Source organism: Coregonus clupeaformis, unplaced genomic scaffold (genome assembly GCF_020615455.1).
Source record: "Coregonus clupeaformis isolate EN_2021a unplaced genomic scaffold, ASM2061545v1 scaf2144, whole genome shotgun sequence".
Lineage (NCBI taxonomy): Eukaryota > Metazoa > Chordata > Actinopteri > Salmoniformes > Salmonidae > Coregonus > Coregonus clupeaformis.
The window spans coordinates 27,816-43,370 of record NW_025535598.1 but is presented as its reverse complement, the minus strand read 5'-3'; the positions used below and the strand labels follow the sequence as shown (position 1 = coordinate 43,370).

At 44.5% G+C, this 15,555-nt stretch overlaps 1 protein-coding gene and 1 long non-coding RNA gene across 3 annotated transcripts; both read left to right on the top strand.

The window, feature by feature from the left end:
* Nucleotides 1-1,554: 1,554 nt before the first annotated feature.
* On the top strand, nt 1,555-14,679 carry LOC121586192 (DNA-binding death effector domain-containing protein 2). 2 transcript variants are annotated; one of them, XM_041902708.2, is made up of 7 exons: nt 1,555-1,758; nt 2,457-2,995; nt 3,115-3,243; nt 3,378-3,524; nt 12,239-12,626; nt 12,896-12,963; nt 13,079-14,679. In XM_041902708.2, the coding sequence occupies exons 2-6, from the start codon at nt 2,509-2,511 to the stop codon at nt 12,933-12,935; spliced, it is 1,191 nt and encodes a 396-aa protein (XP_041758642.1). In that variant the 5' UTR covers nt 1,555-1,758; nt 2,457-2,508; the 3' UTR covers nt 12,936-12,963; nt 13,079-14,679. The 2 variants fall into 2 exon arrangements, with proteins under 2 accessions (XP_041758642.1, XP_041758643.1); XM_041902709.2 differs by lacking the exon at nt 12,896-12,963 and having other exon boundaries at nt 1,557-1,758.
* Nucleotides 6,268-9,636, top strand: LOC121586196. The gene is made up of 2 exons (XR_006003916.2): nt 6,268-7,031; nt 8,285-9,636. It is a non-coding gene; the product is annotated as an uncharacterized LOC121586196 (long non-coding RNA).
* Nucleotides 14,680-15,555: the final 876 nt, after the last annotated feature.

Below are 15,555 nucleotides of genomic sequence, written 5' to 3'. Positions count from 1 at the left end.
CTGCCTGTGGACCGACACTGTCCACTCAGAGACCAGATCACCCAAGGTCAGCAGTCTCTTGATTTATCTGTCCTTCTTCTATATTTTACATTTTAGTCATTTAGCAGACGCTCTTATCCAGAGAGACTTACAGTTTGTGAGTGCATACATTTTCATACTGGCCCCCCGTGGGAAACGAACCCACAACCCTGGCGTTGCAAGCACCATGCTGAGGCCCTGAGTGGCGCAGTGGTCTAAGGCACTGCATCGCAGTGCTAGCTGTGCCACTAGAGATCCTGGTTCGAATCCAGGCTCTGTCGTAGCCGGCCGCGACCGGGAGACCCATGGGGCGGCGCGCACAATTGGTCCAGCGTCGTCCAGGGTAGGGGAGGGAATGGCCGGCAGGGGATGTAGCTCAGTTGGTAGAGCATGGCGTTTGCAACGCCAGGGTTGTGGGTTCGATAAAATAATGTATGCACTAACTGTAAGTCGCTCTGGATAAAATATAAATATATGCTCTACCAACTGAGCTACATGGGATATATCTGTGTGTGTTTGTGTTTGTGCAATGTGAATGCATATGTTCTTGTGTGTTTCTATATGTTTGTGTGTGTGCGCGTGTTTGTGTACATCATCGCCTCACACAGAGAGAGTCTGGAAGATTTTTTCCTCCAGGTGTTACTTCTTCTCCACTGAGAGGAGGAGCTGGAGCAGCAGTCTGGTCGACTGTGTTCAACAGGGCAGAGACCTGGTGGTCATTCACAGTCTAGAGGAATAGTTGAGAGACATTGTATTGGAGATGCACAGAGGTGGGTTAGCTCTATGATGCCAGTTGGTTGGGCCCCAAGACAATCTTTACACTGGTAATTATACAGGATATAATACGCATAGATTATGGGCATTGGATGTATAGAAAATCAATGTATCTCTGTTGAGAAATTAGAAAGAGCCCAGGTAGAAAGAGCCCAGTGCTGTGAGTGTGAGGGGAGACAATGTGTGCCTCCACCCTCAGAGAGACCAACCCTTCTCGGAACTGGAGAGAAGAGACCTGCAGCATCATGTTCAGATGGATCTGTGAGAGCCCAGCGCTCATACGGTCAGCACAGCCATATAGACACACACATACACAGAACACATTTATATGTAGCCTTAAAATCCTCCAATAAAATAAAGCATTAATACACGAGGGGGCTTACTTGTGGCAATAGCATAGCGGTGCTGGTCATAGTACAAGGTGAAAACAACATGTACATGAGGGGATATTTATTAGATATTCCGGAAAAATTTATCTGATAGGTCACTATACGGTCTTGAATCTGCAATAATGCCTCATTCACATTCTTCATGTATAAAATGAGTAGGCCTGACTACCGCATAATCTTCGTCTCTTCGCTACCTACCCACCTTTGCCCTCCTCATCATGGCGGTAGATCACTGCCAACACGTCATACAAAGTAAGTGCAGTGATTGGTTAATGCTTGTTGTTGGTCTACTGCCAACTCTGCCTGCGAGACGAGGCATATCCATTAGTTGATTCCGTTGCAAAACGTTTTGTCTGTTGCTAAACGTTTTGCAACGAAAACGAGAGTTTCTATTGGACAAATTCAGGAAGGTCCCTCCCTGCTTCGTTCCGTTTCTGTTCCATTTTTTCTGTTTGCTTCCTAGAGTAAACGGTACACGGTTTCCATTTTGCAACAGACAAAACGTTTTACAACCGAATCTGACTAATGAATACACCCCAACTGTATTGACAACATTGACCATCGTCGAATCACGAAGGTGAGTTTCACAAAATAACACATTATTTTGCTTGTTGCAATGATTAACAATATTAGCTTGACAATGAATTAACGCCTTTTTAGTCTTTACATGTATTTGATTGTCTTGATTCATTTTCATGGTATAGTTAGCTGTTGTTGTTGCTAGCTAGCGATCATTTCGTAGCTAACGTTAGCTAGCTAGCTACCCAAATGGTTCCTCCAGCTGCAACTAATTATTTTTTACGTTTCCATCTAGCTTGTTATCAAATCGAGACAAAGGTAGCTATGTATGAGAGAGCATCTCTATTTTGGACCGTTTTCAAGGGCTGTCAGTCGAAATTTAAAGTGCCGTTTTTTTGTTGTGGAAAGTGACTGATTACGTAACGTAATTTGTTGCACTGTCAACACAGTTTGCACTTTGCAAGGTGTGGTGGCTCCGCGAGATCTCTAGCTCTGCAACGTAGCCACAACGAAAACGAAGTAGCTTTGTATTTCACACCTCCACATAGTTTATTATTAGACAGTTGCTTGCATTTTAAAGCCTGTAACTGTTCATGTCAATATCTTATGGTCCATACGCGTTATGGCTGCTGGCTGGCTTGTTATTTGATAACCTGATAAACCTATCCAGTCCTCCTGTTGTGTTTAGTTTGACATTTTGACTCATTACTTCATTGCTACTCACATTGTCTAATGAAATGTATTCTTATCACATAGAAACGTCTGGCCAAGGTGCATTGGGAAAGGATAGCCAGCTAGCTTGTTAACCATGGCAACCATGCGTCGTCCAAGGTACTCTCTCCGAGACTCTCTGTACTGGGATGAGACTGAGTGCCTGACATACTATGGGATGCTCTCTCTACACGAGATGTTTGAAGTTGTCGGTTCTCAACTGACAGAGACAGACGTTGAGGTGCTGTCGTTCCTCTTGGATGAGACCTATCCGGCTGGAGGGCATCCCTTGGACCCAGCTGGCTGGACCAGCGAGCCCAGTGAGGAGGACCCTGAGGCCAGTAAAGGAGTCTCCCCCAGCCCAGTGCTCCTGGAGGCCTGGCGGCGGTTACAGCCCAAGGGTCCTGCCTTGGCCTGTCCTACTGCTGCCCGCCACAAGCCCAAGAGTGGGCTAGAACTGCTGCTGGAGCTGGAGAGACGAGGGTACCTCAGTGAGGGCAACCTGGAGCCCCTGTTGCAGCTGCTGCGAGTCCTGACGCGACACGACCTCCTGCCTTTGGTGTCTCGCAAGAAAAGGAGGACAGGTAAAGGACTGTAACAGAGTGCTGTTCATAACTGGAAGCCAACATGCACTAATAGAGATAATGTTGTCATAATCACCTGTAGGCCTACTTCTCACAGCTGTGTGTTATTTGCCTGTCAGTATCACCAGAACGTTTCAGAGTGGACTACGGGACAGAGGACAGAAGACAGGTTTGCACATCTGGACTGACTGACCCCTGTGCACAGACAGAATCACATGACGAACACACAACACAGCAATGGAGGGGGGGTAAGCTACACTCCAGCACAATCTGTGCATGCCTGAACTTGTCTCTAAGAAATGTCAATAACTGTTTCTGAAATGGTCTGGATTTTCACCAGTTAAGCATTGCTGATTGGCTGGTTTGTGTGTCTGTCCAATAGGTGTTGACCCTGCCAGGCCAGCGCCCGCCCCCCTACGGAAGAAGAGGGGTAAAGGCCGTCGCTGGACCAACAAGCCCCCCGCCCACAGGAGAAGAACGGGCATCCCCGAAATGCCTCCCCCACCTGTACCTGAGAAAGTGACCTGCGGTAAGACCAGCCTTTCCCTTTCTCTGTAGTTTCCCTTCCATCTCTCTTTCTCTATTTTATTTCCATCTCTCTCTTTAACCCACATGCTCATTCACCACACTCTCTCTGGGTTCCTCTCTTGCCATTATACATGTCTGAGTCTCTCTCTCTCTCTGGCTTACATCCATTTTCTATCTCACTTCTGATGAGAAGCTGTAAGCACCATCACCCCAACAGCCCTTAATAACAGTGATGATACTAAACATCTCTCTGCCATATCAGAATGTCCCAGTCACCACCTTGTCTCTCACCAGTAAGTTTGAACTTAATATGTCCTTATCAAGCAACCTTAAATCCATGTCAGTCAGTGGTGTGTTGATGTCCTCACATGAGATATCGACTTCAGTTTGCTCCCTCTGTTCAGCTTATACCCTGACCGTAAGCTAACCGTCCCACCCTCGCTGGTTTGAGAATGGTTTGCGTGGGCCTCCTGGGAGATCAATACTACCCTGCAGGCGTGTTGAACTGAGTGGGCTGTGCTGTAACAATACTGTGAGAGCAGAGCCTGTGTGAGTGAGTGACCGCTCATCAGTAAATACAACCCATACTGACTGGCTGTGTTTGACCTGACGTAACCCCTCATCCTGGTCATCATATGCTCTCCATGGTGGTGAAACTGTCTCGCACTCAATCACCATCGCCAGGGTTTCAGACAGCGTTTTACACACTCCGGGGTCTTTTTGTGCTCCCTGCCACGCTAACATCCTCACAATGGAGGGATTCTGTAGACGTCCGCACAAGGATAGTCTGCTTGTATGGCCAAGCAAAATACAACAACCTGAAAAAGCGTAATTGAGCTCCACGGAACTGAATGAAATCTCTCTGATCTGTTGTGTCGTGATGACCGTAGCGCGGAGAGGGGAATTGGGTTGAGTCGCCTACAACTCCCATCTATCAAATATACTAGGCCTATTCCAGACATTGTCTTCACCATTACCCACTAGTGTCTCAAATTAAATAAGCATCCAGCCTTATTACTTGCCTTCTACCTGTCCATTCAGATAAGTGGATATTCAGATAAAGGGATGAAACAATGGGAGTAAGCCTCTTTAGACTATTGAGATGCACCCTGAGAGGGATTCACACACCCAATGCACAGCAGTGTGAGTCAGCATTTCTGTCTGAGCTACACACAGCACAGCAGGCTTAGTATAGTAGTAGGACATGGCATTTCAATGTGGCATTCAACCTTAACTCACAAGCGCGTTATGTTTCAATGTGACATTTCGGCGTCAACCCACAAACTCGTTAAAAATAGCAATTTAGTCTGTTCGGTACAGACCAAAATAATGTTAAGCTGCCTTGCTCTCTTGTGGCTGAATGAATACTTGTGGGAAAAATTTATGATTTACGCCTACATACCATAGCTGCCACACATCTGAAAGATACTTGGTTGGAATGCTGCCTAGTAAGAACTAGCCTGTGGTCCAGACTGAAGCCCAGGGGAAGGAGAGTTAGGTGGTTTATTGTCTTCTATACTCTGTCTTTCACTTTATACGTCCACTATACGTTTGTCAACTGAGCTTGTCTTTCTTCTTCATATAGCATAACCACTAGCCTGGTCCCAGATCTGTTTATGCGATCATGCCACTCCTTGTCACTCATTTTGCATGACAAGGAGTGGAATGATATCTCAAACAGACTGGTAGCCAGGCTACATAACTACTGCTTGTGCTCCAAAAAGAGAGAGTCCCTATCCCTTTCTCCATTTTTCTTTCTTTCTCTCTCTTTTCATCTCCCTCTCTCTCACTTACCCAGTTTTTTTCAGCTCCTGTTCTTACGAACCCTGCCTGGTAGGTCTCCTGTCTTTTATGTTGGTAGTACTGTCTGTCTTATCCTATCCCTAAGATAAAGTTTAGAGAAAGTCCCGCTGAATTTCTGAATGTGTACTGAACATATAAGTTGAATTGATAGCCTCACACTTGCCTTGCTGACATCTTCCCAGACCAGGGACTGGTTTCCCAAAAGCATCTTAAAGCTAAGTTTATCGTTTGAACCTTCGTAGGAGCATCATTAAATCTCAGAGCTGTTTCCCAAAACCGTTATTAACGTTACACTTGAAAACACTTGTTATCTAACGCCTGCCTCAGACCACTCATAGAACAACTAAATGGGTCGTTAGATGCTTTTTTTGCCCTCCCGCGTCACTTTATACACAGAAGAGCTCCGCTAAACATAGAATCACATGGTTCATCAGCCTCTCTGTGACCGCTGATAACTTCAGAACAAAGTTGACTACAAATACAAAGTTGCCAATGTCTTTGCAATTGATACAAACATAAAGCGTATAAAAAGATGCTTCAAATTAAAACCGAGATGTCTACATGAAAATATAAATACAGTAGGCTATATGTCTATTTCAATCTTTTATTGAGTTCAATTTAGCTACTTGTAGGCTACAGTCTGTAATTTGTCTCAATATATTTAATGCTGTGTAGCCTAATGTGTGCAAAGATGTGCCAAATCTTGATTTAGTGCATTATTTTTGGGTAAGGATTAGAATAAGCTGCCTCAATATTTGCAGCCATAGGTGATAAGCTTCTAGGAGCTGATCCGTCGTCAGTATTGTGGAATAACTCTAATGTTGTTAAGGTAAGATTTGAATGGAGAAAGCTGATCCGAGAGCAGCGTTGCCTTTCTTTCGATACTATCAGTTCTATCAGTATCGACACATGCCTCAACGACGCACTTAGCGAACGCTCTCTCTGCATGGTGTTTTGGGAAACGCATGTTACATCTTCGGCCGTTGTAGGAAAGATGCATCGTTAAAACACTCGTAAACCTAAGTTCAATTGCTATTGGGAAACCGGGCCCAGGTCAATAGGCTCTTAGCCCTTCCAGTTCTGTTGCTGTACTTAGCCTACCTGACAGCCAACAAACCCCTCTTACTATGGCTATTCCAGACACAGCCACTCCCACAGCCTGACACGTACTGATGAGTGATACTGCTTATTTATCAACATGATCTGATTTTAACAACTTTTCGCAATCCGTGAAGTCTCTTCTTCAGGGAGACAAAGATTCTTATGATTTTACACTGGCTTCGTACTGCTCAAACATAACACTGCAACCCTTTCAAATGTGCCGTTTTGTCCCAGTCGATCAGAACAGCCTTCTCTAAACCAACTGCACTAAGTGCTATGATCAAACCCAAAACAATCCACCAAGGGATACCTGCCCCTTGCCTTCTGCAGTAGCCTTGCCCTCCCAGTCCCAGCCATGTACCATACACAGTGTTGTTGCTTTGCCTCTGAACATGTTGCTGTCTTGACTCCGCATTTGATCCCCACCAGGTTGACTCAGGATTGTGACTCAGATCGAGTAACCTAGAGAGCGGACCTAGAGAGCGGAGAGAAAGGCTGGACAAAAAAAAAAAGTATGGTCTGGCCTTTCACTCTGTCCGTACGATCTGCAGTGTGTGCTCACCTCAGTCGCTCGCTCTCTCGTCAGTCTGGCCCGATGCCCAAGGTAAAGAGGCCCTCCCCCTCCGAACGAGGGGGGGCTGCCACTATGCTCTGTGTTTAATGCCTGTGTATTATTCTAGCTATCCTCTTCCTCCTTACCCCATTCAGAAAAAAAACTGTATACTTTCCACAAAGTGTTTTTTTAGTGTCTATTACTCTAAAGAGGGGTGTTGGCCTCAGTGTTTCACAGAACTGACCAAAGAGTCCTCGGAAATATTCCAGAAGTTTCTTAATCACCATAATGCGAACTTGAACCTGAATACCATGCTCTGACTCTCCAAATGACTCAAAGCTCAAACTGACCTGAAAAAACTGTTCTTAAAGGGGTAGTTCACTTCAAAGCCAAAGTTTGACAGCTGTTTTCCTCAAAAGTGATAACTGAGTGCACATTCCACACTGTTTAGTGTATATCCCACTACATGCATAATGAAAACATCTGATAAACTTTAGTTTTGGGGTGAACTACTCTTCTAAAGCAGCCATCAAAATGGAGCCTTTTAACTGAGTCCCAATGGTTCTTGTGGCATCAACCTCAGTAGATACCTCTGGTCAGTGATCACAAATACCTTTCTCCGAATTCAAACGTTCCAACTGATTATGGTTTACTAAAACAAAAAGAGACCAAATCCATTCTGGAATCTCAATTAAAAAATGTCAAACTGGTCTGAGTTCCATTGATCTCAGTCCTCTTGTCAGTCTGAACTGGAATTCTATCCGTATATGAACAGAAAATGGCCGCCGACATCTTCTCTGGAACCTTTGTTCGAGCAGTTCTGAGGAAAATGACCCAACAGTGTTGTGTTAAGGGCTGTGTAACCGCATGCTGTATCTCATCTCTGACCCCTGTATGAGCTCCCAGTGTGGGGAGGTGAGCAGAGATAGATGGGGCAGTCCAGTCCAATGCTGCCTCACAGCATTCAGACCAAACCCATTACTACCTCTACTATCTTACCAATCAGTTTGTTTTCACATAATCAGTTCAAGCGTTTCAGTTACAGTATTTCAGTTATTTGTGGTTACAATTTCTAATACCAAACTGTAACCTCCGATTAGAAGCGACGTAAAACTGTCCACGTAAGCCGTAATGTTATACAGTGGACTTGGAGGCATCAAAAACAATTCAAACTCCAAGTGATTGCCTTTGAACCAGTGTTAACCTTGCCTGCTTGATCTTGAGAAACAACCCAATTGACAGATATCCAATCCAACTGTGCTTGTCTCTTTCTCTCTCTTTCTCTCCTTTCTCTATGTTCGCAGTTCAAAACAGACCGCCTCGTGTGTCAGGAAAAAACATCCTCTCACACACACTGAGAGGGAGAGAACGAACACTAAACGCTCAAACCACACAAACCAAAAAAAGAAAGAGAGCGCTTTGGTCAAAGGGGAATAGAGAGAGGTCTACCTGTCTCTCTCTACCCCGACCTCTCTCTCTCCCTCCCTCTCTTGGTCTGTCGTTCAGCAGAAAAACGGATCGATAAAGAGTTGAAGCTCTTCGCACCAAGTGACTCCTTGTAAATGGGTACTTTTCTGTGGGGTGAAATGGAGAAAACCTAACCAACTCTTTGTTTAAAGGTAGAAAATTAAAGTTCTGTCTAAATGGATCTATCTGTCTGATGAAGCGTAAAGTACTCTGTAACCTTAACAAAATTACCATCACTATGTTCCCATTGTTTTAAAGGGCCTTCCTTTCCTTGTCGCTCTCAGCAAGTCCATGTTTCACAAGTAGGGAGGAAGGAACAGTCATTTAACAGTATGGGGACATTGTGTAGTAGGTGTTGATGTCACAGTCCCCACACAGTATAATGACCCATGTCGCTAGACTTGTACATTGCAAAAGTGCACAATTGTTACAGTTTTACTCAGTTTATGATTTAGCTGACATGTTTTACCATATTGACAATTGACAGGGGTATTATGCAGTCCTGGTAACTTTCAGATGTTATTGGTTTGAAGCTGACTTTCAGTGACAGTTTCCTCTCAGAGCAGTACAGTGCTTAGTCCGCAGCACATCCTGTTGTAGCTGATTTGACACCCTGCTGGCAGGGAGAGATAAATGTATCTCCTAGGACAGGGTTTCCCAAACTTGGTCCTGGGGACTCCAAGGGGTGCATGTTTTGGTTTTTGCCCTAGCACTACATGGCTCATTCAAATAATCAACTCATCATCAAGCTTTGATTATTTGTATCAGCTGTGTAGTGGTAGGGCAAAAACCTAAACGTGTACCCCTTGGAGTGCCCAGGACCGTGTTTGGGAAACCCTGCCCTAGGGACAAACCATGTATTTTCTAATACGAAATGCCCACAAATTGACAAATTAGACTAGCGGTATCTCTATTTCCTGAAATGATCCATGATTTTACATGCAGAAACATCTCCCCAGAATAACAATGTGGAGATGTTGGTGAGACGTTGGAGTAGTCATGAGTGAAGGCAATCCTTGAACTGTTTTTGACAACATGTCAGATTATGGGGCTGTATGCTGTATGCGTCTTATTGTTCTCTATCAAACTCATTGACAAATGTCCTAAGAGCTGCTGTACCAATAGAGACAGAAATGTTCCTTGTACCATAACTTTGCCTCCTGGAAGAAAAAAAAAACATTTCAAACACCTTCTGTATCCGATTTCTTTGTGTGCAAACTAACAGTTGAACTTCATGAAATATGGTCATGATTATCATATTTGGCCTGATGTGAAATGACATATATTAGTTATCAACAAATCTGCTTGCAGTTGATCTTAAGATACATTTTTGTTACCCTGTGTTGTACGTCAGAGCATGTTTTCAATGTTGGCAGTAAATTTAGGAGATCTAACCTCTCCAATGGTCCAAGTAGTAAGTGTTTGTATAGCCTCTTCATTACAACCTTATAAAGCAAAGAAAGAAGGAACCAGTGTTTGGTTTTCCCTCTTAAAAATGTTAAGAAATTCATAATCAATGCCTTTAATTCAACACTTGCATTTCTAATGTTGGCCTTTTCCAAAGCTGCCCCCTCCAGAGGCTGTCCCCCATGGCCCTGAACAATAATGTGGATGGAGACAAAGATCTCAAATGAATCACATATTCTAAGGCACAGTCATGTCCCTAGTTCATTTGGTACAACATTCCAGTTGAATCTTTCCCTTTTTAAATTGTCTGGTTCTGTTCCTTGTGTCCTCATTAGAGGAATCAACTATTTGTCAGTTTCTCCTGTACTCAAACCTGGCTCAGTGTCTTCAGAGACCAAGAGATGTGTAGGTACCCAGTTCCCTGTGTGTAGGACACATAGCTTTCACTCTTATTCACATCCACACGTGTTTTGAGATCCAAGACTGTGGTCTTCTTTTCAATGTGAGGTTTGTGAGTTTTTGGACCTCTGGTCCCCCCATCCTTTCTGTCCTTTCTGTTCCATATTAATTATCTCACTCTTTTAAAAACAGTTCTACTCTTTATCATTCCTTTGTTTTCTGTTACATGAAGTTGGGGAGGGCAAGGTGGGTGGGGTCAATCCAGATATACAGTTTGACAAACTATCCACTATGTTGGCAACAAACATTCTTTGACAATAATATTCTAATTTGAAGAATATTTTCTTGGAACGTTTGGTGCCAACATGGTGCCGTGAAACGAATGTATCTCAAACAAAGTTTGCCAATCTATGTACATCTCTGGTGGGGTGGGGTAGTGTGGGACTGGGAAGGTTTGGAATTTTTGTTGCAGCAAAGTCGGAAGGCCGCCGGTTCTGCTCGGAGCTTGGTGAATAATGGCAGTAGAGGAGGATGAGACAGAGGTCCGCTTGCCTTGTTCAGTACAGTATGTATCCTCTGACCCATCTCCCTGTGCTGTTGCTGCATGACCGCTAATCTCCTGTTTCTGAAACAGAACAAAAACATGTTACTATGAAAGGTTGCTATCCATCCCAAGGGCTGTTTTACTGTGTTAATGTCCCAACAAAATCCTACAACCCTAACAAGTAGCATTTTATTTATGCCTGTTTTGTGCCACCTATAAATGTAATTATTACTGTAATTACTGTACAGTGTAACACGTTTTGTAATTACTCAGAGAAATGGATTACATAGTTATAGCTCTTATTATTATTAAGAGCTCTAACTTTACCTAGCTTTCAGTGCGTAGAGGTTTTGTGTAGATTACAGTGGCTGGCTGAAATCTTCTGGGCGAATAATGATGGGTGGTGGACTATTAGAACTGCACAGAGTGGTGTGGTGTTGGGCTTCCCTAATGAATATGCTTGTTATCCATCAGATTCCCTCTGATTTCACTCTAGTACTACAACAACAGCTCTTGGTAGTGGGGTTTGTGAAAAATAGATCTGGTTAGTCATACAGTAAATCCTCAGTGATGCACTTCTTGACCAGACCAGGTCATATTTGTACCCACTGTTAGTGATGGAAGACTGCCTGGTTGGTATTACATTCACCTCTGTGCTCCACAGCTGTCTTCAGTTCTGTCCTGCCTCTCCTCACCTATTGTATCACTCTTGTAGACACACTTTTGTTATCAACTCTAGTTAATGATACAGCAGTGTCCTACACCAGTAAGTATTTCTATGTGGTCTCCTACTCTAATCACTAGTTTAATGTCAGATACAGTCCTGTTGAATGTGGTAAATATTCTTTACTTTTCTATCACCCCTCCCATAGCCTGTTCTTGCCAATTTTTCGGATAATTTTCTGTGATTACGGCTTTATTTGAAAAGTTTTCTTATAATTTTATTTTGTATTTTTGTCCCTCTATCTCTCTCTTCCCTTTGTTCTGACTCAATGATCCCAACCTCCTTCTCCCATTTGATTTTCACTCTCACGTGTACATGACGTCTTACCCCACTCAATCTGCTGCTTCCACCATTTCCCTCCTCTCTCCCTTTTTGAATATATTCTTCACCTCTTTGCACCCTAAAATCACCTATTTTCCCTCCTCTACATCTACCCCTCCTCTTCTCTCCTCCCCTTCCCCTCCACCACCCTCCCCCTTCTCTCCTCCCCTACACCTTCCCCTCCACCTCCCTCCCTCTCCTCTCCTCCTCCCTACACCTTCCCATCCACCACCTTCCCTCTTCTCTCCTCCCATTCACCTTCCCCTCCACCACCCTCCCTCCCTCTTCTACCCATTCCTCTGCTCGCTCTCTCTCTGTCCCCTTTCCTCCCTTCACTCTTCCCCTACCTCCCTACCTCCATCCCCTCTCCCTCCATCCCCTCTCCCCTCCCTGCAGACATTCGTCTGCGCGTGCGAGCAGAGTACTGGGAGCACGAGTCGGCCCTGCGCGGCGGCGTCTCCTCGGACAAGCAGCAGCCCCTGGAGCGGCAGTTTGAGCTGTTCAGTCGTGCCACCTCCGTGCTGCGCGCCCGCGACCTGGGCTCCATCATCTGCGACATCAAGTTCACTGAGCTGGACAACCTGGAGGCCTTCTGGGGGGACTATCTGAGTGGAGCGCTGCTAGAGGCCCTGAAGGGGGTGTTCATCACAGACTCTCTGCGGAGGGCGGCGGGGAGTGAGGGGGTCCGGCTGCTGATCAGTGTGGACCAGGATGACTACGAGGAGGGTCGCAGACTGCTGCTGGACGCACAGGAACAACAGGCCGGCTGCTGGGGACGAGACAGGTGAGCTTCACTGCTCTCTCCATTCTGGTTCTGTTATACTGTGTTAGTAAGCTGGTTTCGTAAAGTACTTATCTGTTGTGTGGTATGTATTGGGGCCGAGCTGACCGCTACAGGGGGTGGGGGTCATAGATGTGGACTTGACTGGTCGTCATGAATTGGAATTGCTGTGTAATGCCACCAATAACCACTAGATGGCAAACTTTGCCCACAGGCATCAGAGCCATAAACACTACCTGGTCTCACTAGTCTCACGTTGTCATACTTCCTAGACCCAACCTGAGAAAGCTGGTTATGGACGTTCGGCTCTGACAGACAGACAGGCAGGCAGCTGTGCGAGGTTGTGTTAATAATTTTCAGCTCACGACAGTTCACACAACAGTTCTAGGATCCTCAGAGACAATGAACAATAGTTCTAATTCTAACCACCGTCCTCCACTATGTTCCCTCTGCAGGTCATGATCCCAAGGAAAGAGGAATGAAAAGGAGAATAAAATAGGAAGAGGAACATTTTATTTTTTCTCTCCTTTTTAAGTCTGTCATGCTGAGAACAGAGGATACAGCCACTCCTATGTCAGGGGAATAGTCCCCAGGGAAAACAACCAAACTTGAAGTGAAGGCAAACTGGACTAAAACACACTGTTCTGTTTTGTTTTGAATGGATAACACAGGTTGCGCTGAGCCTAGATGCCCTCAGGGCACTGAGGAAGAGACTGCCTCTGTCACACACACACACACACACACACACACAAACTAAACTTCCACTGTAACACACACACAAACTACCACTGTCTTAAACATACACACTCTGTGCGCTAATGTTGAGCAGCTCTGGTTATGTTTGAGGAGCGTGTGAGATGCCCTGCAAGGCGAACTTCACCCGCCTAAATATTAGTTTCAGTTTCCATTGAAATGTATGATTTTGAAAAGATGAGCGAGACTGCAGCTCTCAGACACTGAGGGAGAGATTATTGGGAAATGACTAAAGCATGAGATTATGTTTGGACCTTTTGGGAGAGAATTTGAAATATATGGCGAAGGGAAGACTACCTGAGGTGTAGTGGACAAATCGCTGGTCCTTCGAGAACACCAGTCCACACACACACACACACACACACACAAACACCATGATCACAAGCCACTGGTAGTCCCATCACTGTGTGCCATGCTAACCCAGGGCCTGATAGCTGTGGTCAGTGGCCATCTCATCTCAGATGATAGGAGGGATTACCTCTCAACCTCAGCCAATCATAGAGAACACATCACATCACCACAAGTTGTTGAACAGCAGCTGGGATAACACATGACTAGGCTGTGCCCACCCGGGCTTCCAGCAAGGCAAGGCCACTGCCTTTCCCGTTGGAACTAAAGCACAGGACAGTGCTTCAGTCAATAAATGTGATGTCGAAGAGATCAAAATCAGAAAGGTACATCCTAGCTCCACTCAGCCCTGCCTTGTAGGCCCCACTAGAGTGGCTCACAGAGCGCTGTCCGTCTCTAGTCTATTCACCCTGGTGGAACTAATGCCTGAACTCCTGAGTGGGATCAATAACCCCCTCTCTGTCTCTCCACCACCACTATGGGAGAGTGAGGAGAATGAGTAAGGGGAAGAGGAGAGGTAGGAGAAGGGGGAAGAGAGGAAGAGAGGGAGAAGGATCACCACCTCCATCCTGCTTTTCAGCTCCTGGACAGCCGCCTCATCCTTTGGAGGAGAAGTCCCCTGATACAACCAGGCTGCCTGGTCTGCTACAGCACTGTGTCTGGTTCACACAGCTCTATGGGACCAGGGTTGGAGGACTAGGGAGGGACTCAGGAAAACCTTAGTAGTGTATGCTTTTTCTGTGTTTTGATATATGGATTTATTAGTGTAGCTTTGTATTGTCCATAAGAGAAAATAATAAATATACTGTGTATTCTAATTCGTTAATTTAGGGTGAACTTTTGTTTAAGTAGCTGGATATTTTTTATTTAGGCACTGCAAAAGTGCTGTATATTAGTTTAATATATTAGTGGAAAGTTGGAATTATTTCAAATAAAAAATAAATGGTTCATCAAAGGTTTGTGTCTATGATATAACAGTGCCTTCAGAAAATATTCACACCCCTTGACTTTTTCCATGTTTTGTTGTTACAGCATGAATTTAAAATTGATTAAATTGTGATTTTGTGTCAATGGCCTACACACAATACCCCATAATGTCCAAGTGGAATTATGTTTTTACAAATTTGTACAAATGTATTAAAAATGAAAAGCTGAAATGTCTTGTCCATAAGAATTCAACCCCTTTATTATGGCAAGCCTAAATAAGTTCCACACAATACCCCATAATGTCCAGTCAAGCAGTGAATTTCAAACACAGATTCAACCACAAAGACCAGGGAGGTTTTCCAATTGGTATGGGTACAAATGAAAAAGCAGACATTGAATATCCCTTTGAGCATGGTGAAGTTATTAATTGCACTTTGGACGGTGTATCAATACACCCAGTCACTACAAAGATACCGGTGTCCTTCCTAACTAAGTTTCCGGAGAGGAAGGAACCGTTCAGGGATTTTACCATGAGGCCAATGGTGACTTTAAAACAGTTACAGAGTTTAATGGCTGTAATAGGAGAAAACTGAGGATGGAGCAACAACATTATAGTTACTCCACAATACTAACCTAAATGACAGAGTGAAAAGAAGGTAGCCTGTACAGAATAAAAAATATTCTGAAACATGCATCCTGTTTGCAATGAGGCACTAAAGTAAAACTTTAAAAAATGGCAACGAAATGAACTTTATGTCCTGAATACAAAAGCGTAATGTTTGGGGCAAATCCAACACATCACGGAGTACCACTCTTCATATTTTCAAGCATGGTGGTGGCTGCATCATGTTATGGGTATGCTTGTCATCGGCAAGGACTAGGGAGTTGTTTAGGATAAAAAATA

Bases quoted from the DNA above. Each gene is read 5' to 3' on its own strand.
- LOC121586192 (XM_041902708.2), top strand. From the start codon at position 2,509: ATGGCAACCATGCGTCGTCCAAGGTACTCTCTCCGAGACTCTCTGTAC. The intron at 2,996-3,114 runs GTAAAGGACTGT...TTTGCCTGTCAG, and splicing joins TCGCAAGAAAAGGAGGACAG to TATCACCAGAACGTTTCAGA. The intron at 3,525-12,238 runs GTAAGACCAGCC...CCCTCCCTGCAG, and splicing joins ACCTGAGAAAGTGACCTGCG to ACATTCGTCTGCGCGTGCGA.